The sequence below is a fragment of the Pipistrellus kuhlii genome, unplaced genomic scaffold, assembly GCF_014108245.1.
Source record: "Pipistrellus kuhlii isolate mPipKuh1 unplaced genomic scaffold, mPipKuh1.p scaffold_m20_p_34, whole genome shotgun sequence".
NCBI classification, from domain to species: domain Eukaryota; kingdom Metazoa; phylum Chordata; class Mammalia; order Chiroptera; family Vespertilionidae; genus Pipistrellus; species Pipistrellus kuhlii.
Window position 1 is genome coordinate 4,531,745 of NW_023425534.1, and position 23,825 is coordinate 4,555,569.

At 65.6% G+C, this 23,825-nt stretch overlaps 2 protein-coding genes across 12 annotated transcripts in view; one reads left to right on the forward strand and one right to left on the reverse strand.

Moving 5' to 3' along the window:
- PEX14 (peroxisomal biogenesis factor 14) overlaps nt 1-2,099 on the forward strand; it is a 128,955-nt gene extending 126,856 nt beyond the window's left edge. For all 6 annotated transcript variants that reach the window (XM_036461075.2, XM_036461078.2, XM_036461077.2 and 3 more), the window contains one exon: nt 1,004-2,099. In XM_036461075.2, coding sequence (XP_036316968.1) covers nt 1,004-1,445 — 442 coding nt within the window. In that variant the 3' untranslated portion in view covers nt 1,446-2,099. The remainder of the gene's footprint in view (nt 1-1,003) is intronic.
- A 6,855-nt stretch (nt 2,100-8,954) lies between these two features.
- CASZ1 (castor zinc finger 1) overlaps nt 8,955-23,825 on the reverse strand; it is a 114,775-nt gene continuing 99,904 nt past the window's right edge. For 4 of the 6 annotated variants that reach the window (XM_036461056.2, XM_036461055.2, XM_036461053.2 and 1 more), the window contains 10 exons: nt 22,897-23,032; nt 22,612-22,675; nt 21,254-21,408; nt 21,003-21,125; nt 19,914-20,252; nt 18,253-18,451; nt 17,355-17,526; nt 14,610-14,761; nt 14,199-14,340; nt 8,955-10,927 (listed from right to left, as the gene is read on the reverse strand). In XM_036461056.2, coding sequence (XP_036316949.1) covers nt 9,801-10,927; nt 14,199-14,340; nt 14,610-14,761; nt 17,355-17,526; nt 18,253-18,451; nt 19,914-20,252; nt 21,003-21,125; nt 21,254-21,408; nt 22,612-22,675; nt 22,897-23,032 — 2,609 coding nt within the window. In that variant the 3' untranslated portion in view covers nt 8,955-9,800. Of the gene's footprint in view, nt 10,928-11,775; nt 11,918-13,241; nt 13,364-14,198; nt 14,341-14,609; nt 14,762-17,354; nt 17,527-18,252; nt 18,452-19,913; nt 20,253-21,002; nt 21,126-21,253; nt 21,409-22,611; nt 22,676-22,896; nt 23,033-23,825 lie in introns of those variants that run through there. The other 2 variants (XM_036461057.2, XM_036461059.2) reach the window with 2 other exon arrangements.

Here is a 23,825-nt window from a genome sequence, read left to right on the forward strand (position 1 = left end):
TTAAAGTGAAAGGCTCCTCTGCAGGCTCAGGGTTTAGAGGGGCCGTGGGAGGCAGTATGAAGGCACAAACTGGTCCTTAACTTAGAGCCAAGGATGGGGCCCTAGCCGAGGACCCAGCTCTCCAAGCCGCCTCCTCCCAGGCCTTCTCTGAAGACAAGAACTTGGCCTTGAGAGAGGGGTGAGCTTGGAGTGTCATTAGGGAAACCTCGGTGGTGCTAACCTGGGGACAGAGCAGGTGCTGGCTAACGTTGGAGCCAAGAAATCTGCCGATTGAATTTCTGCTTTGCCTCCATGACGCTGGCTGCCCTGGCCCTGGCGTGTGCTCTCCCCGGGGCTCCGGTGCTGGGCGCTGGGCAGCCAGGAGGCTCAGCACAGGCTGCCCTCCTAGAGCCTGATTCCCAGGCCGCTGCCAGGAGGACCTGACCTCCCAGGTCCCTCCCAGACTTGGCTTTGGTCTGTCTGGCTGCTGGCGTGGCGCCCAGGGCGGGAGCGGGTAGGAGTGATTTCCCTGTCCGCTGTGGAGGGCCGAGGTTTTCTAAGAAAGCGCCTTAGGGCCTGGCCTGTTCTGATGTGTCGACCCGGAGCAGTGCGGCCCCCCCCCCCCCCCAGCACTCCCATGCAGAGCCGTGGACACGTTAGAGTTCGAGGCCCAGGTGTTTGGGGACCCCCCCCCCCCCCAGGCTGGAGGCGGGATGATGTCAGGACCAGGAGGGAATAGGCTCCAGGGCTTGGCAGGCCCCGGGGGGAGGGAGGGGTGCTGCCAGCTGTGAGGAGGGCCCAGGAGGCCCCCCGAGTGGGCAGGGCACTCTGTGGGCAGCCCAGGCGTCTCTGCTTCCGTCTTAGCTGCTCCAGCTCCTGAGGCCGTGGGTCCGAGCGGAGGGAGTGGGAGGGAGGGAGGTGCTGACCAGCTGGTTTCTGTCCCCTGCTCAGTGAGGCTGGGGCTGGGGCTGGGGCTGGGGGAGGGCGTGGTCATGACGCCGCCCTCTCCTCCCTCTACCGCCAGGAGGCAGTTCCCTCCCTCCCCGTCAGCCCCGAAGCTCCCCTCCTGGCAGATCCCCGTCAAGTCCACGTCGCCCTCCAGCCCCGCCGCCGTGAACCACCACAGCAGCAGCGACATCTCGCCCGTCAGCAACGAGTCCGCGTCGTCCTCGCCCGTGAAGGAGGGCCACAGCCCCGAGGGCTCCACGGCCACCTACCACCTGCTGGGCGCCCAGGAGGAGGGCGAGGGGGTGGTGGACGTCAAAGGCCAGGTGAGGATGGAGGTGCAGGGCGAGGAGGAGAAGAGGGAGGACGAGGAGGACGAGGAGGACGAGGACGTGAGCCACGTGGACGAGGAGGACTGCCTGGAGGTGCAGCGGGAGGACCGCCGGGGCGGGGACGGGCAGATCAACGAGCAGGTGGAGCGGCGGCCGGAGGGCGCCAGCAACGAGAGCGAGCGGGACTAGGCCGCGCGTCCCTCACGAGGGGGCGGCCTGGCCCTCCGGTGGCTCGGGAGGCGCTCTGACCAGGTGGGGACACAGGGCTGGGCAGCGTGAGGCCGTACACCTGGCCCCAGCCACTGCTCTCTGTCCTCCAGCCTCGCCTGCGCTTCCTCAGCTCCCCCCACAGACGCCACGACCTGTTCTCCCTGCAGGCCGAGGCCCCGCCTGGTCTCCGGGACCCAGGCTTGTCCAGGCTGTTGCTGAGCATCTTAGCTGACCTAACACCGTGCATGACAAGAGGTAGCTCCTCCCTGGCCGCTGGCCCTCAGCGGGCAGCAGCGTGGCCGTTGTCCGCCATCCGCCCTCTCTACCCTGGCTCCTCCCTCCGTTTCATGCTGGGGGGCAGGGGCTCTGTCCCCGGGGCCCTTTCCTCTGGCTGGGCCTTCCAGGCCGCCTGTCCCCGCCCCACCGGGCCCCGTCCTCCCAGCCAGTGAAATCACACGCACTTGTGACTGTCCCGCTTCGTGGCGAGCTGTGGCCGCTCTCTAGGAGCCAGGCGGCAGGGCCTTCCTGTCTGTCCTTCGGTCCAGAAACACGTTCATTTGTGCGATCAGGTTTAGGTTGAGAATATGAGATGCGACTGTACATAATTGTAATAAATGAGTTGCCACTATTTAATTCCTGCCTGCGGCTCCCTGTCTGCTCCCCGAGCCCAGTGCCCGGGGTCTCGGCTGAGGCTGGGCCCGCTGAGCCCCGGAGGACCCGTAGGGGATGGGGGATCGTGGGGGGCCGAGCGCGGAGCCTGGAGGGCTTCATCCTCGGCCGTGTGTTGAGGGCGACACTGCTTGGGAGGAGAGCGTCCGTGCTGTATATAGACCTGCTGTGAGGGCGAGGAGCTTCCTTCCTTAAATGGGTGCGTGTGCTCCCGGAGCTGCCTCTTCCTCCCCCGGTCCTCTCCCTCTCGCCCTCCCCGGCTCCCTGTCCCTGAACCCAGGGACCGGCAGGGCTCCTTCCAAGGAGCGCTCTGCACCTGCGGGGGCTGGGCCGGAGCTGTGCAGACATCAGCTCCGGAGGCTGCGGGTCCAGGTGAGCCCCCGCCCGCCTCCAACCTGCTGCACCGCCGGCCCCGCAGCCTGGCGAGGGAGGAGGCCGAGGGCCCAGGGCTGAGGGCCTCGCGTTCGGGCTGTTTTGTCTCAGAAACATCTCACCGCCTGCCGAGGCCCCTTTCTGGGGCTTCGGGCCCAACCCCTCCCCTGGCAGCAAACCCCTCCTGACTCAGGCCCCGGGCCACCACGGGGGAGTCGGGTCATGGCGACCTGAGTGTCCATCCCCTGGCCCGCTTGCTCAGGCGTCATCTTACACCCACACACACACTCCAGAGAGGGATGGAAACATCGATGAGAGCAAATCATTGATTGGCTGCTTCCTGCAGACCCCCTAGTGCGGATCGAGCCCGCAACCTGGGCCTGGGCCCTGACCAGGAATCAGACGGTGGCCTCGTGGTTCACAGGTTGTGCTCTGCCCTCAGCCACCCCAGCCGGGACCCTCAGGTTTTATCTTTGATGCTTGCCCCCTCCCGTGACATCACTGCGGCTGTTCCCCGCCACGCGCTTCCCAGGGAACAGCAGGGCCGACACTGAGCGCCGCCGCCCGCCGTCCCCGGAGGAGCCAGGGCGCTTGGTCGCCTGGGCCACCAGCCTGTGGTGGACGAGCCAGGGGAGCCGACCTGCCACGGAGGGCTGGAGGCGGGTCTGAGGCCCCCTCGGGTCCACAGAACGGCCTCTGTCCCCGTCCTGAGTGGGCGGTCAGGGGGGTCTCCCCCTTCAGCGTGGAGACGCTCATTTCCCAGAGGGTCGTCCTCCGGTGGAGCAGACGGTGGCCAGAGCAGATGGCCTGGGGCAGACACAGCCGGAGCCACAGGAGCACAGCGTGGCCAGGCCACCCTGGGCCTCCCGCCCCGGAGGCAGGGGCCGCAGCGCAGCCCCGGGCTCCTGTGGAGAAACCTGGGCGAGGCCTTCGGCCCCGGGTCCCGAGCGGAGGTTGGAGTTTGAGGACAGAGGCCTGGCCTGGATTCAGGGAGGAAAAACCCCTCCCCAAAACGGCGTGAGTGCTGCCTAATAAAGGCAGCCGCTGGACAGAGGGAAACAGCCCTTTGAAAAAAAGCCTTTCATTAGAAAAATAATGCATTTCATCCAAATAAGGTAAAAATATTTGGAATGGGGCAGAAGTGAGCAGCAGGCAGGCCTGTCAGGCCCTTTCTGGACGGGGGAGATTATTGCACTCAATCACCATGTATTTTCCTAAAGCGTCCTTCAGGGGAGCGCCGTCCCGCGCCAGGAGCGGGCAGGGGGGCCGCGGGCACCTCCTGGGCCAGGCCCCCGCCCGCCGGGCCCGGGTGTGCGATGCCCCGGCAGGCGGGTGCGGTGGCCCGCAGTCCCCGGCCGCCCCGCCCAGCCAGCTGCTGGGAAGGGGCACTCTGCTGGGGAGGGGGCGCTGGGCCTGCAGACTGTGCGCTCTGCTGTGACAGCCATGGAGTGAACACCGCTTCCCCCGGCAGCTCCACAGGGCCAGGTGCTCGGGCGGAGCTCACGGCTCACACTGTGTCCAAATAAAAACCGGAAACGCCTTCAGTGTTGTGTGGCTTGCTTGTCCGTGGGGACCCTCACCGAGGGGAGCAGAAGGCTTCTAGAGGCTCCTGGCCCTCGGTGTCCAGCCAGGACACAGGTGCTGAGCCTGGGGCCTGGGCCCAGCACTCCTCTCCTCTGCTGATTGCCCAGCCCAGCCCTGCTCTGGCCCAGAATCCAGTCCCTGCCTCAGCCTTGCCCCAGCCCAGCCCTGCCCTGCCCCTGTGCCAGCCTCTTCCCTGTCCCTGCCCCTTCCCAGCCCTGCCTCTGTGGCAGCCCCTTCCCTGCCTCTGCCCCAGCCCAGCCCCTGCCCCAGAGCCCAGGAGGACAGGCGGGCAGGAGACGTTTTCTGGGGCCTGACCAGCGGGTCGTCCTCGGAGTTTCCTGGTGTGTGTGTTTAAAGCTGTTTCTTCCAAAGGAGACACTCGGGGCGGAGAGAGGTGCCGGGGGAGCTGCAGGGGGAGTGAGCTCAGCTCCAGGTGAAGTGCTCCCCTGGGGTGGACCACATCCTGGCTGCCCCCTCCTGCCCCGGCCGCCGCTTCGGCCCTGCTTTTCCTCCTGCACCGGCATTCCCGCCCCGGACTCTCATCCCGGTCAGGCAGACAGTGCCGGGAGGGTGCCGCCTCCCTGCACCAGCTGCCCGCCCCCCGCCTTTCCCCCGATCGGGACTATTTCTTTCGGAGAGCACTTAGTGGACGCCTTCCGAGGAGCGGTTCATCTCACACAGAGACACCGCCTCGCCCTGCTCCGGGCTGCGGCTCTCCGCTCCGTCCTGGGCACTGGTGCCGGCTCCCCACCCCGGAGCCCTGGGGAGCCGTTCCCCAGGGTCAGAGAGCAGAATGCCTCGGACACCCAGGGCGGCCGCCCAGGGGCTGGGAGTCGGGGCAGGGCCGGGGTCCCGCAGGGGCCTGGGGTGCACGGTGCACACCTGCCCTCACTGGCTCCGGGCTCTTGCCTCCCGGGGTGGCACAGGCCTGGCCCCTGTTCGTTTCCAGCAAGATCCCAGGACTGCTGCCGCCTTCCCCCCTGGAGGCCTGACCCTGACCCTGACCCTGACCCAGACCCCAGGCATCAGCACTTCGTCCCCCGCCCCCTGGCCTCGGGCCTCGGCTACCTGTGGGGCCAGGGCCACCTCGCGTGAAGGGGGCGGGGCGAGCTGACGTGGCCTGGGCTGGCTGGGCGTGCCGGCGGCCCACAGCCGGGGAGGGGCTGCCCTGTCTGCGGGTCCAGGTGGCCTGGCCAGGCTCTGGGGGCCTGAGCGCTCTGCCGGGCCTGAGGGGGGTGGGCAGGCCCGGAGCGCAGCCTGAGCCTGTGCAGCCGGGCCTGGCTCTCTCCAAGAGGCTGCGGAGTCTCACATCTGCCCAGTTTGGGTGTAGAGCATCACACCACCGCTAATTAAATCCCAGAGGAGAACATGTGTTCCTGCGTTTCCCACCGCGCCCAGCAAGCCACAGGCAGTGTGAGGGCCTGCCCCCCTCCGCACACCGGGGTGGCACCGTCCCAGGGCGGGCCCTCCCTCCTGGGTGGAGGGCACCGGCTCGGCACCAGCTCCTGGTGGGCGTGGTGGGCACTTGGGGACCGGGGCGGGGCCTGGGGGTCAGCACAGGGGCAGGCCCTTGTCCCCTGAGGCATCTCTGAGGGGTGCCTGGACCCAGTCCCCTTGGCACAGGGCCCTGCCTGGTCCTGAGTCTCCTTTAAAAGCTGGCCCTGCCCGTCCACTGTGTGTGTGGGGGGGGCTCCTGAGGTCCATGGGGGCCCAGAAGACCTGGGGCAACGAAGGAGGGGGCAGTTTGGGGGCATCTATCCTGAGTGCAGCTGAAGTTGGAACCCTTGGGAGCTGCTCCCCCCAAGCTTTTGCGGGCCACACCCCACCACCCCACATAGCAGTGCCCAGAGGGAGCCCTGCGGCCGCCCCACCCGCCCACAGCGGGGGCCAGGCTGGCTCTGCGCCTCGCCCCGGCCCCTCCGGAGGGCTGCCGGCCCACCCGGGCCCACGGAGCTCCAGTAATGGTTTTAATTGGTTGAACTTGTGTTTTATCCCATAAATTAGTCACTGTTTTATTTAACAGAATCAAGATATCCACAAACAATAGGCGAGTTCCAACTTGAACGTTTTAATAAGACAGAAAGAAGCATATATTTTCGCGTCTGTTACAAACATATTTATGTAAATAGCCCGTGGGCTGTGCTCCAGAGGGGAGGCAGGGAAGGGCCTGGGAGCGGGGCCGGCGGGAAGGAGCGTCTGTGGTGGGGACGGCAGTGAGCTGGGTGCTGGGAGCTGGGAGCTGGGAGCTGGGCGCTGGGCGCTGGGAGCTGGGTGCTGGGTGCTGGGAGCTGGGAGCTGGGCGCTGGGAGCTGGGTGCTGGGTGCTGGGAGCTGGGTGCTGGGAGCTGGGAGCTGGGTGCTGGGAGCTGGGAGCTGGGTGCTGGGAGCTGGGAGCTGGGAGCTGGGAGCTGGGTGCTGGGAGCTGGGTGCTGGGCGCTGGGAGCTGGGAGCTGGGCGCTGGCGCTGGGAGCTGGGCGCTGGGAGCTGGGCGCTGGGAGCTGGGCGCTGGGCGCTGGGAGCTGGGCGCTGGGAGCTGGGCGTTGGGAGCTGGGCGCTGGGAGCTGGGTGCTGGGAGCTGGGAGCTGGGTGCTGGGTGCTGGGAGCTGGGTGCTGGGAGCTGGGTGCTGGGAGCTGGGAGCTGGGTGCTGGGCACACAGGGGGCCCGCGGGCACGGGACAGGAGCCCAGGGGAGGGTCGGGTGGACTCCAGCCTGTCGTCTCCTCAGGACAGCGGTGTGGCCCTTGCAGTGTGACAGGCCCTGAGCCGCCCTCAGTGGAAGAAGGTGGTGGGGCCCGGGAGAAGGTGGGCTCAGGGCAGAGCTGGGGAGACAGCGCAGAGGATGGGGTTTCATCCGCCGTTCGGGAGTGACGGGGTCAATGAGCGGGAGGAGAGTGCGCCCACTGCCTGGGCTTCTGAGGGAGCCCCCGCCCGGGTGCCACCCGGGAACCGGCCCCCTCCGGCTCTGCCCCCATGTGCCGCTGGCAGAGGCCCAGCCGCATCCGGACGGGATCCGGGTACACGCCGTTCCGGCCCAGCAGGTCCCTGCAGGAGGGAGGAGGCCCAGGAGCCTTGGCGGACAGAGAGGGCTGCCCAGGGAGGGGGCCTGGGGACCTCACGGAGCCCGTGGGGTCTTTGTCGGAAGCCTGACCGCCTCTGCCCGAAGGTGCCCTTGAGTCCCCTGTGGGGCCTTCAGGCAGGGCTGAGGGAGGAGCCCAAGCCCCCCCCCCCCCCCCCCCATCTGCCCAGGCCCCTGGGGAACTTGGCCTCATCCCAAGGGCGAAACTGGTCCTCCCCCATCTCTTCCAGGGCTGAAGGGTCCCCAACGCCCCCTCCTCCCTGCCTGGCACATGCAGCAGCAGGCCGTGCCACCCTGCCCGGCTGGGTCGCCGCCAGCTGCTTGGGCTGATTTTAAAAATAAAAGATAACCTGATGATATTTTTTTTTCCAGTTTTTATTGAGTGAAAATGTCAAACCTTGCATCAGTCATGCAAAAAAAAAAAAAATCAAATAAATAAAACACATATATTAAATTTCTAATAGCACTAAATTCAAGTGGAAAAATATTCAGTTCTTAATAACCAGGTGCCGAGGAGACCAGATTCAAGTAATCAGAGCACACGCTGTTCAGTTCAGTTCTCACGTTCTGCGTTTTTTTTTTCTTTTTGTCTCAAAACCTCTCTATATATCTCTATATATCTATATATGTATATACATATAGATATATACACACATATGTGCATACATATTACTTTATATTTATATATATACACATACATAGTTATAAAACATTAAAAAGAGCATTGGTGGATCAAGCATTGTTTTCCCCACAGAAAGAAAATGAAACAAAAAAGTTACACATTAAAATTCAAAATGAGCTAGCAATGGCTTATAGTCCTAGTGTGCAATATGAAGGTTACAAAAGGCTAGACTTCGCAGGTCGGCGTCTTCTTTCTTTTTTGTTTTGTTTTGTTTGTTTTTGTTTGATTTTGCTACATTGAAAAACGTTTTTGTTTTTTTTTCTTTACAAAACTTCCTGCACAGACTCCGCGGTCTGCGCCCGGCACGGCTGGGCGAGCGCTCGGCGGCGGCAGCGGTGCCCGCGGACTGGGGAGGCCTGGCGGGCTGTTCTGGAAACGCGATGTTCCCGGGGGCCGGCCTCCCTCCCCGCTCCCTCTCCAGTTCCGAGGACCGGCTTCTGGCTGTGGGCGGGCCAGAGGACAAAACAGAAAAAAAGAAAGAAACAGGACGCCAGGGCCCCCGCTGGGCAGGGCTCCCCTTTGGAGACCGGGAGGGAGGCGGCTCTGGGTGACAGGCAGGCCTCCCCCCAGACTGGGCCGCCTCCTCCTGTGGCCGGCGTCTCGGGGCCCAGCGGAGACCAGCTGGGAGCCCGGAGCTGAGGGGAGGCGGACAGGGGGGGCCGGTCCTGGGTCCCTGTCACCCTCATGGCCACGGGCCAGGCCGGCCGCGCCGGGCCTGGTGACATCATCGCCAGGAAGGGGGGATGTTTTGAAAAGGGAACCAAATCTGGGTGGGTAACACCAACAAAGAAGCATCCCGGACAAAAGAATAAACTGGGAAAGAAAGGGGGGGGGGGGAAGCCCTAGAAAGCCACACACATAACCCATTGAGAAAAACTCAAATGTCAACTACACACGTATCAATGGTAAAAGTCCTTTCCTCTGGCCTCGGAAAAATTCAAGTGAAAAGCTGGAATCGCGCGGCTCCGGCGGTGCGAGGGCGGAGGGGCCTCGGCTGGCGGGGCCGCAGACACGCCCAGCAGCCCGGGAGCCACGCACCGTCTCACCTCGGAGCTCCACACGGACAGGGAATCACTCCTACCCGCTCCCGCCCCTGCGCTCTCCTCTTTGTTCTGTGTAGAATAATAACCTTGACAGGAAAAATACTGTACACCTTTCTTGCATTCCCCCCCATGTTGACTAGGAAAGCCCCAGTCGCATCTTTCCTGGCTGAGACCTGGTGGGCTCGGCACCCCAGGCTGGCTCAGCCTTTCCCGGGGCTGGTGGGGGGCGGTCACCGGGCCGGCCCAGGGGCGCCCCAGCCCTCTGGAGCGGGTGCCGGGCCAGGCCTGCAGTGGGCACAGGGACCAGGAGCTCCTAATTCATGAGGTTTCCTCCCAGGTCCGTAGGGTCGCCTTGCTGACGCCTTCTGCCCCCCCCCCTGCCCCCCAGGGCCCAGGGCGGGCCTGCCAGATGCTACAGGTGCGGCTGCCTCTGGTGGTTTCGGGTAGGGGGTCCCAGGGACCCCCAGCACCCGACCCCCCGTCCTGAGCAATAAGGAATCCCACTGGCGTGGGCGTGGGGCCCGGGGAGGGTCGGCCTCGGGGACCCCCGCTCCCCTCTCCTGCCCCGGACAAGAGCACCTATTTCCCTGAAGAAGATCCGACCTGCAGCCAGAGGCGGCCCCGCGGCCAGGCTGCGGGCGGCGGGCTGCGGGCGGCGGGCGGGGGCGGGGCGGGCGGCCCGGAGCACCAAGGGCCCCGCCTGCCCTGAGACGGACTCGGGGCCCAGAAGCACCGGCGGGCGGCGGGGGGCGAGCCCGGGGCGCCCCGACGCCGGAGCCACCACACACATCGAGCTCTGTACAGAGGGAAGCTTGACGTATAAATACCGTTTCTTACAAAATCAATAACAATACCAACCAGGAGGCGAGCCCCCGGGCGGGCGGCTGTCCCTCCGGGCCCGGCGGGCGGCTAGGGCGAGGCGGCGGGCGCGGGGGCCGCGGGGGCCCCGGGGGCGCCCAGGCCTGCCCGCTCGGGGCTCCGCGCGCCCGGCCCGGCCTCGGGCAGCGACTCCTCCGAGTCGGTGTGCAGGTCCTCGTCCTCCTCGTCGTCCTCCTCCTCATCATCGTCCTCGTCCTCGTCCTCCTCGTCCTCCTCCTCCGGCTCCTCGTTCGGCTCCTCCTCGGCGTCCTCCTCCTCCTCCGGGGAGGACTCGGCGGGCGCGGGGCCGGGCGCGGGGCCGGGGCCGGGGCCGTCGGGCGGGCTGGGGTCGCCCGCCTCGCCCTGCTCCAGGCCCAGGCCCAGGCCCAGGCCGGCGGGCCGCGGCAGGAAGAGCGGGGCGCCCGCGGGCGGCTCAGGGCCCGGCGCCGGTGCGCCGTCCAGGCCGCCCGCCGCTGCCAGGCCGGGGCCGGGGCCGGGGCCGGGGCCGGGGGCCGCGGGGCCGTCGGGGCCCGGCTCGCCCCGCTCCTGCTTCTCGTGCTTGCGCTTGTGCGAGTCCATCTGCGACATGCCCACCACCGTGTGGCGGCAGCCCGGGTGGGTGCAGTGGAAGTGCGAGCACTTGAGCTTGTACTTGCAGTCGGGCGCGGCGCAGTCGGCGCTGGAGCTGAACTGGCGGAAGCCGGCGGCGCTGATGACGTCCTGCTTGCCGTGGTGCTTGCGGTGCGCCGTGACCTTGGTGCTGTCGGTGCAGCGGAAGCGGCAGCGCAGGCAGTGGAAGTGCGTGCTGGCGCCCGAGAAGGGGCAGTCGGCGAAGGGGCAGCGCAGCGAGGCCTTGAAGCGCTGGAAGTCGTCCAGCACCAGGTTGTCCACGCGGTCGTGGTGCTGCGCGTGCTTGTACATGTGCGTGCGCCCGCAGAACCGGTAGCCGCAGTTCTCCCGCGTGCAGTGGTAGTGCGTGACCTTGAGCGAGAACTGGCAGGCCGCGTCCCGGCAGTCCTCGTACAGGTCGAAGCGCCGGAAGCCCTCCAGCATCATGCCCTCGTCCAGCATCTTGCGGGAGGAGGCCGTCTTGCGCCGTTTCCCGAACGGGGACATGTCCTCGATGATCCAGAAGCGCTTCTTGGCCCCCGAGGCCGTGGGCATGGAGATGGTGTTCCCTGCGGGGAGGGGAGGGGAGAGGTGGGGAGGTCAGCGCCCCCGTGGGCACCGTCCCCACGACCCCACCCGCGTAGGGTGCCATGACCCAATTATTATTATTTTTTAAAATATATTTTTATTGATTTCTTACAGAGAGGAAGAGAGAGGGATAGAGAGTGAGAAACATCGATGAGAGAGAATCATTGATCAGCTGCCTCTTTGCACACCCCACACTGGGGATGTGCCAGCAACCAAGGTACACGCCCCTGACAGGAACCGAACCTGGGACCTTTCAGTCCACAGGCCGACGCTCTGTCCGCTGAGCCAAATCGGTTTCGGCAGACGTCCCGATTTTCAATCATTTGTCCCGCGTCCCGCAGCGTTTTAAATGCTGCGGGACGCGGGACAAATGGTTAAAAAATCGGGATTGCGACGAAAGTGGTTTGGCTCAAATGGTTCAAAAATCGGGACTGCGCGGAAACCGGTTTGGCTCAGTGGATAGAGCGACAGCCTTTGGACTGAAAGGTCCCAGGTTCGATTCCGGTCAGGGGCGTGTACCTTGGTTGCGGGGCACATCCCCAGGAGGGGGTGTGCAGGAGGCAGCTGATGGATGATTCTCTCTCATCGATGTTTCTAACTCTCTCCCTCTCCCTTCCTCTCTGTAAAAAAAAATCAATAAAATATATTAAAAAAGAAAAATCAGGACTCCCCCGCCAAAAGTGGGACGTCTGGTCACCTTACTAGGGTCCCGAGTCTGGCGCGGTGGCCAGAGGCAGTGTTTAGGGACCACCCCTGTCTTCCCATGGCTGTATGGGGGGCGGAGGGGGCTCCCCTTTCCCCTCCCCCCAAAAGCCCGGAGCCGGCTTCCCCTCACGTCTGCAGGGCGACCGCAGGCGCCTGCCCCGGTGCAGAGGGACCGCGCCCGCCCCGGGGATGTGGTGGCTGCTTCCTGGCTAGTTTGGGTGGGCAGCGAGGGCCGCCCCGGCGCTAACTGAAGCTGAAGGGGGAATCTGGGTCGGAGCGTAATTACTCAAGTTGGACAGGGGCCAGGCCGCCATCCCCGCGGCCTGTAACGAGGGTGGGTGTCCCGGGGGCCGCCGGCCTGCGCGGGCCCGCCCGCTCGCAAAAGGATGCCAGGCGCCTCTGGGCTGCACGTGCTCGCCCCAGGGAGCGCCGGGCAGAGCCTCCTGGTACCAGAGGTCCTTCAGGTCTTGCTGGGGTTCTCCGCCCAGAGACCTGGGAGAGGGTGCCCCACTGCCAGGGCTGCCCCTTTCGGGGAGGCACAGTGACCCTCAGAGCTGCAGGAGGCGGGGAGACCAGTCCCTCGGCTGCACAGCTCCCTGCCCTTCCCTCACCCCCGAACCAGCAGAGAAGCCCCAGGCCGAGCCCCACAGAGTGGGGGCGGGGGGGGGGACACCCTCCCGGCTCCTCCCACACGGCTGGCCTGCCAGACCCCCTGAACCTGCGCCCCCCTGCTGCACTGTCCACTCAGGACCCAGGCACCACCCTCAGCAGGTGACGAGACACCAGGCCTGTGAGGAGGCGGGGACCCTGGGAGGACGAGGGAGGGCCGGCCTGGAGAGCCAGGTGGGTGAGGAGGGCTCCTTCGGGGGTGAGCTCGCGGGGCTCCACCTGGTAATGCCGGCAGCAGCAGAGCTTTTCTCGGGCTGCATGCCACATGGGACCCCCTGCCCTGCCCTCAGCCATGCCCCTGGGCCTGGCACAGGGCCTGGCACTCAGGTAGCATGTGAGGCGAGAATGGATGGAGGGAGAGGCAGGGCCGGTGACAACTCCGTGAAGGGACAGGGAGGGCCGGTCCGTCCATGCGGGCAGCAGACACCGGAGCCAGGAGGCGGCTCTGCCATTGTGCACGGCACGGGGCCTGGGCACAACCCCCCTCCCCTCCCCCCCCGGCTCTTGATTGACTCCACGGCTGAGGGTTCAGGACCCTCAGAGCCCAGAGCAGGTCCAGGCACTGCAGTCTTCCCAAGAACCCTTCCAGCCTCCGTGCCGGCCACGGGCGGACTCCCAGGCCCAGGGGCGGGCTCTGGCCTAGGAAGGGGGGGGGGCAGGCACAGCCTCCTGGGGCTCTGGCCGGTCACGGAGATGAGTGAGTCCCAGGGGACCCTGGTGGCGACCTTGTGCCCTGCCCAGTCTGAGCAGCAGCTAGAGGAGCCGAGCTCGGGTGGGAGACGAGGCTCGCTGGTCTGGAGGGTGCTGGGCTGTGAGGGGCGGGGGTGGCCCTGACCTTGGCCCAGAGGCCACAGAGGGAGGCCTGGTCCTGAGCCCGGGCCTCGGGGGTTGGCTGGGGCACAGAGGGCGCGTGTGCGTTACCTGCGGCGTCCTGAACTAGGGGGACGTCACTTTTTACCGGAGGTGGAGTGGCAGTGACGGGCGGGAAGCCGGGCTGGCTGCCGAGGGGGTGGGCCAGGCCCCGGGTGGCTCCGAGGGTGGCACTGAGCAGAGAGTATGAGAGACAGGGTGGAGAGAAGAGGCAGGGAAGGGCGGGGAGGGCAGGGAGGGGCGCCCGGAGCACGGCCGGGGGGAAGGACGGAGCCAGTGGGGGCTGCGGAGCCACACGGGCAGCCTGGTCCCGGGCGGAGGCAGCAGGAGGAGGAAGAGGAGGAGGAGGAGGAGCCGGGCAGCCTGGAGAGGGTGGAGAAGAGCAGAAAACAAAACAAAACAAAACAAAACACACACACACACACAAAAACAAAAAACACAAAGAAGAAACAAACAAAAAAAGAACCAAAATGAGAAACCCAATGGTGGAAGCGAGTATGATATGAAAATGTGTGGACAGGTGAGGAGCAGAGAGGAGCCACGGAGAAGAGAGGGAGGAGTGGCCGACAGACTGGGAGCGAGCGGTGCCCGGGCCTGGCCAGGGCCTGGGGCCCAGGGACTGTGCTGGGCCGGGGCCGAGGGCCAGGACAGGGGCCAGGGCTGGTGGGGCGGCGCCTGCCTCGGCCCTGGGCACTGGGGCGGCTCCCTGGCTGGGGCAGAGCTGCTTACTCCATGGCTCCGGGCCTGGGCCTCTCCTGGGCGCCGAGGCCGAGGGCAGGTGCCGGCGAGTGGGGATGGCAGCCGGTGGCCTCCATGGCCCACGTCCCAGACCGCTCACACCGGCCTGGCCTCCTTCGAGGCCGCTTGACCATGACCCTCTGTCCTAGCTCGGGCTCAGCCGTGCTGGCCGTGGGAGGAGGGGTCTGGCCGAGGCCGGGAGCTCCCCGGGCCCCTCTGCCCTGCCCGGCCGGCCCTCGCCCGCTGGGTCCCGGCCCCGGCCGCCCTCACCTGCCGCCGTGCTCTCGTTGCCCACGGGGGTGCTGGAGCAGCTGCGGTCCATGGTGGACGACTCGGAGGACACGGCGCCCGGGCTGCAGCCGGTGTAGTCCATGTACTCATCCGTCTCGGTGTCCAGCAGGCTCGGGGGGCCCTGGAAGGAAGCAGGGTGCCCCGTGAAAACCGGGCTGTGGGCAGGCTGTCCGTCGGGCGGCACGGCCCGCCCTTGGCAGCAGGGGTGGGACCTGGGGGGGAGGCGGCCTGTGGGCGGGGCTGTGGGCAGTCTGTCTGTCTGGGTGGCACGGGCAGCGGGGGCAGGACCCGGGGTGGGGGCGGCCTGCGGGCAGTCTGTCTGGGTGGCACGGGCAGCAGGGGCGGGACCCGGGGGGGGCGCGAGGGGCGGCCCGCGGGCGGGGCTCTCACCTGGGAGGGGGGCACGCGGTCGAAGTTCTTGCCCAGCATCCTGCGCATGTGCTTGCGGGCGTGGGAGGTCATCTGGTGCTTGAGCAGGAAGGAGAACTGGCAGCCCTCGCGGATGCAGTGGAAGTGGCTGTTCACCTGGTTGTACTTGCAGCCTGTGGGCAGGGCCCGGGCGTGAGCCTCCTGGACGGGCGCCCAGGGCCCCTGCCCCGTGCCAGGCCCCGCTCTGGGCGCGGGGGAGCGCGGCCCACAAGTAAGGTGACCGCTCTTGGCGGGACACTCCCGATTTTTAACAATGTGTCCCACGTCCTGTGGCGTTTAAAAAAAATCCTGCTTTTTGGAAAGAATCTTTTAAATCTTTGGGACTTTTTAAAAAATATATATATTTTATTGATTTTGTACAGAGAGGAAGGGAGAGAGACAGTTAGAAACATCGATGAGAGAGTCATTGATCAGCTGCCTCTTGCACACTCCCTACTGGGGATGTGCCCGCAACCAAGGTACATGCCCTTGACCGGAATCGAACCCGGACCCTTCAGTCCACAGGCCGACGCTGTATCCATTGAGCCAAACCGGTTTTGGCTGGGACTTTTTTTTAAAACGCTGCGGGACGCGGGACAAATTGTTAAAAATCGGGACTGTCCCGCCGAAAGCGGGACGTCTGGCCACCTTACCAACAAGGCTGATAGCACCTGGGGGAAGGGCAGCATCCCCCTGCCCGGGGTGGCGTTCTACCAGGAGGGCTGCACCCCCCCCCCCTCCAGGGAATGAGGCCGCGGGGCGCTCCTAAGCCTGGGCTCCCCTCCAGCCTAGCACAGAGGCGGTGACAACGGCAGACGGGCCCCCGCCCCCGACCTGACCCCGAGAGGTCCGTGGGGTCCAGGGCAAGGGGGTCCTCATGCCCGTCCACTGGATCAGCCGCCTCCCAGCAGCCCGGTCCCCACACCTCCGATGGGAGCTGGGGGCTGCCTGCCCCCCCCGACCTGCCCTGCCCCCTCCTGCCTCTGCCTCACTTCGGGCGGAGAGCAAACAGAGCAGGCGGGACTGAAACGGCCTCAGCGGAGGGCAAGTGAAGGCCTGTCCGTTGCCATGGCGCCTGAGCTGGCCAGGTGTCTTATATCATCCCCCAGCTTTGTTTGGCCCCGGCCACCACCCCAAACACCCCAAGTTGGGTAAATAACAGCAACTGCAGAACCCCCGACACCTGCGGACCAAGCCCGGGACGGCACCTGCCACCCAGTGTTGACATCTGTTGCCACGGTTACCAGCCCTCTCCCAGGCCACGGATTCTTTCTGAACTAATACGTGAAGGAAAGGTTTGTTCTCGCCCTTCCCCTGTGGAAGGGCCGGTCAGCGGCAGGCAGCGGCCCCCCCTGCGCTCCCCCAAGTCCCGGCTCCATGGCCACCGGTCACAGCCGGGCTCGCCCGCAGAGCAGGTGTCTGCCGGGCCTGCTGGCCGCCACCTGCCTCCATGCCCCAGCCCCTTCTCGGGCAGGTTCCCGCCCCGCCTCTGCAGCCTGTGGACACGAGGCTGCCCTCCTGCCTGCTGGTCCTGGAGGCCCCTCCCCTCCCCGAGGCTCCCCCAGGGCCGACTCAGGAAGCTCTGTTCCGGGGCGAGGGGCAGCGTCCCTGCTGGGGTCCGATTCTCGGCAGCGGAGTTCACACGGGGGCACCTCCTCTTCCCAGCCCCACGGCCACTCCCCTCTGGGTCACCCCACGTGCAGAAGCTCCGGGCTTAGGCCCCGTGCACCTGCTGTCCCCCAGGTCCCTGCACCGAGCACAGGACGAAAGCACTTTGGCCGCTGCTGCCTTCACGCCCGCCCCCCGCGCCCCGGGGCTCCGGCACCAGCGAGGAGCGCGCACGTGGCGGTCCCTCAGCGCACCTCTGCTGAACGAACGGACGAGCCACTGACTGACCCACGGCACGCAGCCGAGGCCACGGACAGAGACCCCAGCAGGAACGTGAGAGCTCCCAGCATGCACTGGGAAGCCCTCTGGAAAGGGAACGAGCCGGGCCGACGTGGCTCAGGGGCTGAGCGTCGACTTAGGAACCAGGAGGTCACGGTTCGATTCCCGGTCAGGGCACAGGCCCGCGTTCGGGCTCGATCCCCCGCAGGGGACGTGCAGAAGGCAGCTGGTCCATGATTCTCTCATCATTGATGTTTCTATCTCCCTCTCTCTCCTTCTCTGGAATCAATAAAAATATTTTCTTTTAAAGGAGAGAAAAGAGCCAAAACCGGTTTGGCTCAGTGGATAGAGCATCGGCCTGCGGACTGAAGGGTCCCAGGTTTGATTCCGGTCAAGGGCATGTACCTTGGCTGCAGGCACATCCCCAGTGGGAGTTGTGCAGGAGGCAGCTGATCGATGCTTCTCTCTCATCGATGTTTCTAACTCTCTATCCCTCTCCCTTCCTCTCTATAAAAAAAAAAAAATCAATTAAAAATATATTTAAAAAAAATAAAAAATAAATAAAAAAGAGAGAAAAGAAAGGGAAAGAGAACCAAGTCCAGGCCTGGACACCTGAGGAGGGCCTGGTGTCTCCCCAGGGTGGGTGTGTGCACCCCCTTCCCATGGGCTCTTGGGTTCGGACCATCTTCCCAGTTTGACGATGGCTGGCTTGAGCTATCGGTGACGTTTTAACAAAGTCTGGAGCCTGATGTGCGGGGGCAGGAGGTAGGCGCTGAGAGAGGTGGCCCAGGGGCCAGGGCCCCAGCCCCGCCCCGCCCCGCCCCGCCCTCCGGGAGGTACCTGGCCGGCCGCACTCCTCGCGCTTGGTGAAGTACTTGAACCCGTTGGCCGCCCGCCGCTCGGCCTTCTCGTGCTTCTTGATGTGCCAGGGCAGCTTGGTGGTGATGTTGGTCACGAAGTAGCAGCCGGTCCGAAGACAGTGGTAGTGCCCACGCATCCGGAACTCACAGTGCTGCGGGGAGGGGCAGGAGGGTCAGGACCAACCAGGTGGACGAACCCCGTGAGCCCCACTGCCCAGGCCTGGGGCAGACACCTTGCCGAGGTGTCCTTCCCTGCTCAGGAGCAGACACACACAATCCGGTAAAGACCTTTCACCTGCTCAAAAGCAGTTTGTACGCCTCTGGGCCATTTGACTAAAACATCCTGCCTGGTGTGGATGGCACCCTTCTCTAGATCCGCAGCCAGAGCAGACATCACCAATCTATCCTAGCACTCTTCTCTGTGCACCCAGACCTAGGCAGACATCACTAATGTATCCTCGCACATCCTTGTACCCAGATCCAGGTCCAGATTCCTCCATAAGTTCGCTCTGAATCTGACCTGCCCTTCCTGCCTGGGCACAGACAGCTCACTCTCTTTATATGTCCCGAGTGGCTATTTTAAATTCAGGCCTTTGGGGAAAGGGAACCTCGCGAGTTCCAGGAGGCAGAAGGAGGCCAAGGTCCCGGTGGCTGCCCAGGATGCAGTCACCGCTGAGGGTGAGGACGAAATGACAGACTGCACCAACCAGCACCAAGCCGAAGCCCTGCCTGGGGCCGCCAGGGCCCCGGGGCAGGCAGTGTCCTTTCCAGAATCGGAAGGAGGCCCCTTCTGCCTGGGCATGAGGAGCAGTGGCTGCCAGGAGGGCTTGCCCTGGGGCCGGACCCTCCCCGCCACCTCCCCGCTCCCTTGTGCTGACCTGGCTGGGGCAGAGACACTGCAGCGAGTAGTAGGCAAACTGGTCTCGCACGTTCACCAGGTTGTTGTTGGGGTTGATGTGGTCCAGGCAGTGGGACTCGGCCTTGCCGGAGGACTTGCAGACGTACTTGCAGTTCCCGAAGAGGCAGTGGAAGTGGAACTTGTTGGCGTACTTGCAGTCCGTCGCCAGGCAGGGGTCGCTGGAACGAAACCACAGTCATTGGCGTTCCCGGTGCCCTTCCCGAGGGAGTCCTGCCACTCGCCCACGCTGAGGTTCTGCTCCCCAGTTCCCCGGTGGTGCAATCAAGAGGAATGGCCCCTGGGCTGCCCTCCTGCTCAACAGGACGGTTCAGTCTGTGGAGACTACAGATCCCAGCATGCATTCCTGCCTTCTTTTTTGGAGAAGGTGCACAAGGGATTACAGTGTGCAGGCTGCCCAGAGCATTGCATGCTGGGACTTGTAGTTTCCATGGCCACACCCCAGGATTACAGATAAGGATGTCTGCAATGACTTCTTGGATATGAAAATGAGGGATGGTGCTGCCAGCCCTGGCAGGATGCCCGTGAGGCCTGGCTGACATGGCACAGGCAAGGCCCTGGATGTGGCTGACGGACAGGGTGGAGATGGGCGGGGAGCCCTACCAGGAAGTGTTGCCACCACGGGGCCTTGGCCAGTAGGAATGGGCACCTGGGGTCAGGTCCTGCTGAGGCTCATAATTGTGAGGATTCCCAGGTCAGCTGGGGAATGGGGGCTTGGGGCACCCATCTACTCACAGACCCTAAGCCAGCCGAGTGATGGGGCTGCAGGGCGGGAGGAATGCCAGGCGGGACCTCCGTAGCTGGCCTGCCCTGTGAGTGGGGGTCCCTGCCCGGAGCAGGGGGTCCCCGGCTGCAGACAGGCGTGGAGGGTGCTGCACTCCGGCCTTCTGCCCTGGCTGCAACTCGGCCGCCCCCCACATCGACCTGGTGGGAACTCTGACCAAGTCTGGAAAACTGGGGTGGGGGGAGCTAAAAACTTGGGGAGGGGGCTGGCACTGTGGGGAGGTGAGTGGGGGAAAGGAGGCGGGGGAGGGCCCGAGAGGCGCGCAGGTCCCTTCCAGGCTGTGGGCCCAGCCCCGGTGCTCAGAGAGGGAGGACAGCGGCCACTCAGGCGGTGTATGTTCACATCCAATTTATTACTTTTATTGAGAACAGGAAGCCGCACACATCAGGATACAGAGTCACCGTTCTCGCCGCAAGCAGCCACCACCGTCCGGCGAGGGGGTCCCTCCGTCCCCCGGAGCTCAGACCCTGTGCAGGGGCCGTGGCCTGGGGCAGGGCCTGGCCCTCGCCCCCCGGGACCCAGGGCTCCGCTTGCCCTGCTGAGGCTCAGCCAGGCCGGGAGCCCAGAGGAGCCTGCGGGCAGGCCTGCCACTCTGGCCCCCGCAGGGCCACCACCACCACCGTCTCCCCCACCCCGGCCACCTGCTCTGGGCACAGGAAGGGCTCCGAGCGGCCTCATCTCTGGCCAGAAGGACCTGCCTGATGACCGGGTCCCAGAAAGGCCGGGGACGGCCAGGGCCAGCTGCGGGCCGGGCGGCTGCGCCCTTGGCGCGCCTCGCCGGCACCTACTCCCGAGACACGGGGGGGAACACGAGACTCCCGGGCCATCGAGGGACTCACTTCTCCTGGAACTGGAGGAATCCGGGTTTGACCTGGGGCTTGGCGTTCTCTAGAGAAGTCGTCGCCAAGGGCGAGGAGGGCAGGTGAGGCACTGGCGTTGGGAGCTGAGGCATCTGGGGGATGGTGGAAGCCAGCTGCTTCCAGGCGAGCAGGGTGGGGGCGGAGGGCACCGCGGCCAGGCTGGGGGTGGGTCCCTCCAGGGAGGAGGCGGCGGCCGCGGGGACCGGCGGCGCCGGCGGGGACGCGGGGGCCAAGGGAGGTTTGGTCTCGGCCGCTGCGCCCGGGAAGGAGGTCTCTGCACTGCCTTTGGCGGCTGCTCCCTCCGTCCGGAAGTGGAAACTGCAAGAGGCGGAATGGGGGTCTCAGGTGGGCAGTGGAGGGGGCCTGGGCAGGCCGGCGCCCCCCTGCGGGGCAGGCCTGGGCATGGCGGGCCTGCCTGTCTGCCTCAGAAGCCCAGGGTCCCCGTGTCCCCATCTCACCCCCAGGGCCAGCCGGGAAGGGCTGAGCGGGAGCCGTGCACACCTTCCTGCCGGGACCTCCGTCCCTACGCCTCCCTACAGGGAGGGGCTGGTGGGCAGCAAGCCCTGGCCCCGTGGAGCCCGCCCCTCCAGAAGCTGCTCTGAAACGCAGAGGTGGGTCCGGGCCTCGAGTTGGCTCTTCTGCAGCCCAGCAGCGGGGGCGGGGACAGGCCGTGTGAAATGGCTGTGAGCTCTGGGTTCAGTTACAACAGGCGCGGGGCTTGCCGCTTTCCAGCTCAATGGGTTCCACAAACTCTTCAGATTTAGGTCAAAGAGCATCTACAACCGCGGCGTTCGGGCCTGGAGAGGCTTCCCTGGGGGTCCCTGCCCGGTGGGAGCTGGGTGCCTGCAGCTGGCTCTGCCGGCGGCGCCTGGGGCGGGGCTGGGGCTGCACTGGCCTGGCCTGGGGGGCTGAGCGGACAGTCAGTCTGGGGTCTGGTGGGAATTGTGTGGGTCCTGCTCGGAGGCAGGGAGAGGCCTGTGCAGCCTCCAGCCCTCGGGCCCCCCGAGCCAAGCACGGATCACAAAACGGGGCTGGGTGTGCGCGGCCCTCCCGAGGACCCCGACTCACTTGGCGTGCTTGATGGCGCCGTCCAGGGTGCTGAAGAGGGCGCCGCACTCCTCCACCACGCAGTGGAAGTGGGCCTTGTGCAGGAAGTCACACTGCGCGTCGCAGAAGTCCTTGGTACCGAACCTGCGGGGGGCCGGCTGGTCAGGGGAGGCCCTGGCGCTCCGGGAGGCGGGGCGTGCAGCGGGGCTGGGCGCCGGCCCCGGGACAGGCGGCCCGGCCTCCCCCTCCCCGGCCTCCCGGCCCGCCCTCACCTGCGGAGGTACAGCTTCCAGGGCTCCGGCAGCTTCTCCGGAGCCAGCGCCTTGGCGGCCTTGCCCAGGAAGGCCGAGGGCTCCACGCTGGGACTGCCCTCCGCCTCCGCCTTGATGTTCAGCAGGCTGCCGAGGTTGGGGTTGGTCTGAGACATCTGTGGGGGGGACAGGGGGCCACGCTTGGGGCTGGGGGGCCTCAGGGCACAGACCCACTGCCCTGTGGTGGCAGTAGTGCTGGACCCCTCGGGCCTCTCTCGAGGACCAGACGCTCCGAATGGACGCTGGGCGGCCTGTGCAGCCAGGACTCCTGCACGCCCCCCCCCCCCCCCCCCCGCCCCGTGTTGCAGGGAGCCATCCCTCAAACGGAGGCTGAGACCCAGGCCCAGCTTTCCCCAGACTCCGCAGCTCCCTCGTTATTTTCTTGCCGGGTTTTCAAAAGAAGTGCAAGAGGAGGAGGGGTGGGGGAACCCCTTCGAATGTGAGAACACGAGGAGGCACACAAAGGAGGCGCAGCGAGGAGGGCGGGGGGGGGGGGGCCTCCGGGGTCAGACGGAGACAGCTGGAGGCTGCTGGGGAGGAGGCGGAGGGACACGAGGGTGCAGGGGGCGGGGGCAGGGACCTAAGGAGGAAAAAGAAGAGCACAGAGCCAACAGGAGAGGCAGAGAAGGAAGAGGGCAGAGGGCAGAGGGCAGAGGGCAGGGGGCGGGGGAAAGCGGAGGCTCCTCCCCGGCCGAGGGCCCAGCCCGGGCTCCCACCCGTGAGGTCTGGCCCAGGTCCGGCTCCCTCCTCGGCAGTCACTTGTGTGCAGGAACCAAATTAATCTTGCCGTAGTCAAATTCATCACGGGAAGGGGGAGAATGTATTTGAGATGATGTATAATTTACAAAGACCCTGCATTATTTAAAATAAATATTCCGGGCGACCTCGGCGGAAGGCGTCCGCGACCATTACTCACCCGAAAAGTGGGGATGGATGCTCTGCTCCCCCTTTGGACGCCCCTCCCCCCCACCCTTCCTTAAACAAACAAAAAGTATATGAAATAAATAAATGAAATTAATAACGGGCCGCTGAGGAAGTTCGAGGGCTCGGGAGGAGCTTCGGGAGCCCTCCATCCGAAGGGGGGAAGAGGGTGTCAGGGGCTGGGATATATATTTCTCCAGCCAGTTCATTAAATTAATTTGTAAGCAGTGGCTCTGAAATTATATCCGATGAAAAATGGCCTCAAAATTTAAATGGTACAAACTCATCTTATTAGAGGCAAAACATTAAAAAACAAACACATCCCCCCACCCCCCGACGCAGCTCTCATTTCTCGGGGTGGGGGCGGGGGCGGGAGGCGTGTGATGGATGGTCCTTACCTTATTCATAAGCGAGGATAAAAGAGATGAATTTGCCGGGACTGCGTGGCCATTTGATTCATTGCTGGAACACACAAACCAGGGGCTTTAGCTCGGACGGACGTGAGACGGAGCCCAGGCTTCGTCCCCCTGGCCCGGCCCTGGGCTCCGGCCGGCCGGCCCGCGGCTGACCTGCCGGGAGGGCTTGGCCCCCGTCCCCGGTGGGGTCTGGCCCGGAGGGTGCTGTCTGTCCCCGGAGCCTCCTGGGGGGGGGGGGAGAGCAGGGAGGCCCCGGCCTCGCCTCACCTGGGCTCCTTCACCGTCAGGTCTACACTGCGGTCCTGGGAGGCCTCGTGGGGACCGGGGGTGCCCGCACTCTCACCGGGCTCCGGCTTCACCGGGGCCGGGGGGAACCTGGCGGGGGTGGCCTGCTGCCCGTTTCCTGGAGGAGGGGTGGGGGAGACGGTGTTAGAGGGCTGCAGGCCGCCGATGGGCACCGACCGGACGCCCCTCCCCGGAGGGCGGGCAGCGTGCTGGGTGGGCTGGGCCCCCGGAGCCCCGGCCGCCGGTCAGCGGCTGTCCCCCCTGACGTGATGGCCTGTGACGCGGACCCCGGCGTGGCAATCCTTCAAGTGATAATTATTGCAAAATTATGTCAGAGCCGTCCGGCTCAGGGCCTCCTGGATGGAGAGGGCGGGAGGCCGGGCCGGGCGTGGGGGCCCTCCCGTCGTCTCGGCCGCCGACTGTCACAGCCAATTTGCGGGGCTGCCGCTTAGGCGCTTATTGAGGACGCGGCTAACGCTGAGGGGAAGTGGCAGCTCCGGGCTGGCAGCGGCGCCCCCTCCGCGGTCCCCCTGCCCGCGGTTGCCCGGGCGACGGCCCTGCCTCGCACTGAGCATGCCCAGGAGGGGCATCTGCCGGCCCGGGCGATGGGAGCTGACAGCCAATCAGGCGGTTCAAGCGGGGTGACCTCGCCCGTCAAGCTGTCGGCGGAGACAGGCCTGGCGGGCGGTGGGCGCCGTGGGCGGGGCCGGGCCGGTGGGCAGGGGATCGGAGGCCGCACCGGGAAGGGCCGCGGGGAGGCTGAGGGGGACGTGCCGGCAGGCCCTTCTCCATCACCCCCGGTGACTGAAATATTAATCTGCCCCCGGGCGCCGCGGCCGGCTGAGCCGCCTCAGTCCGACAGCAAGCGGCATTTTATTAAAAAGGAAGGGAAGGCGGGCCGTCCTCTCCGC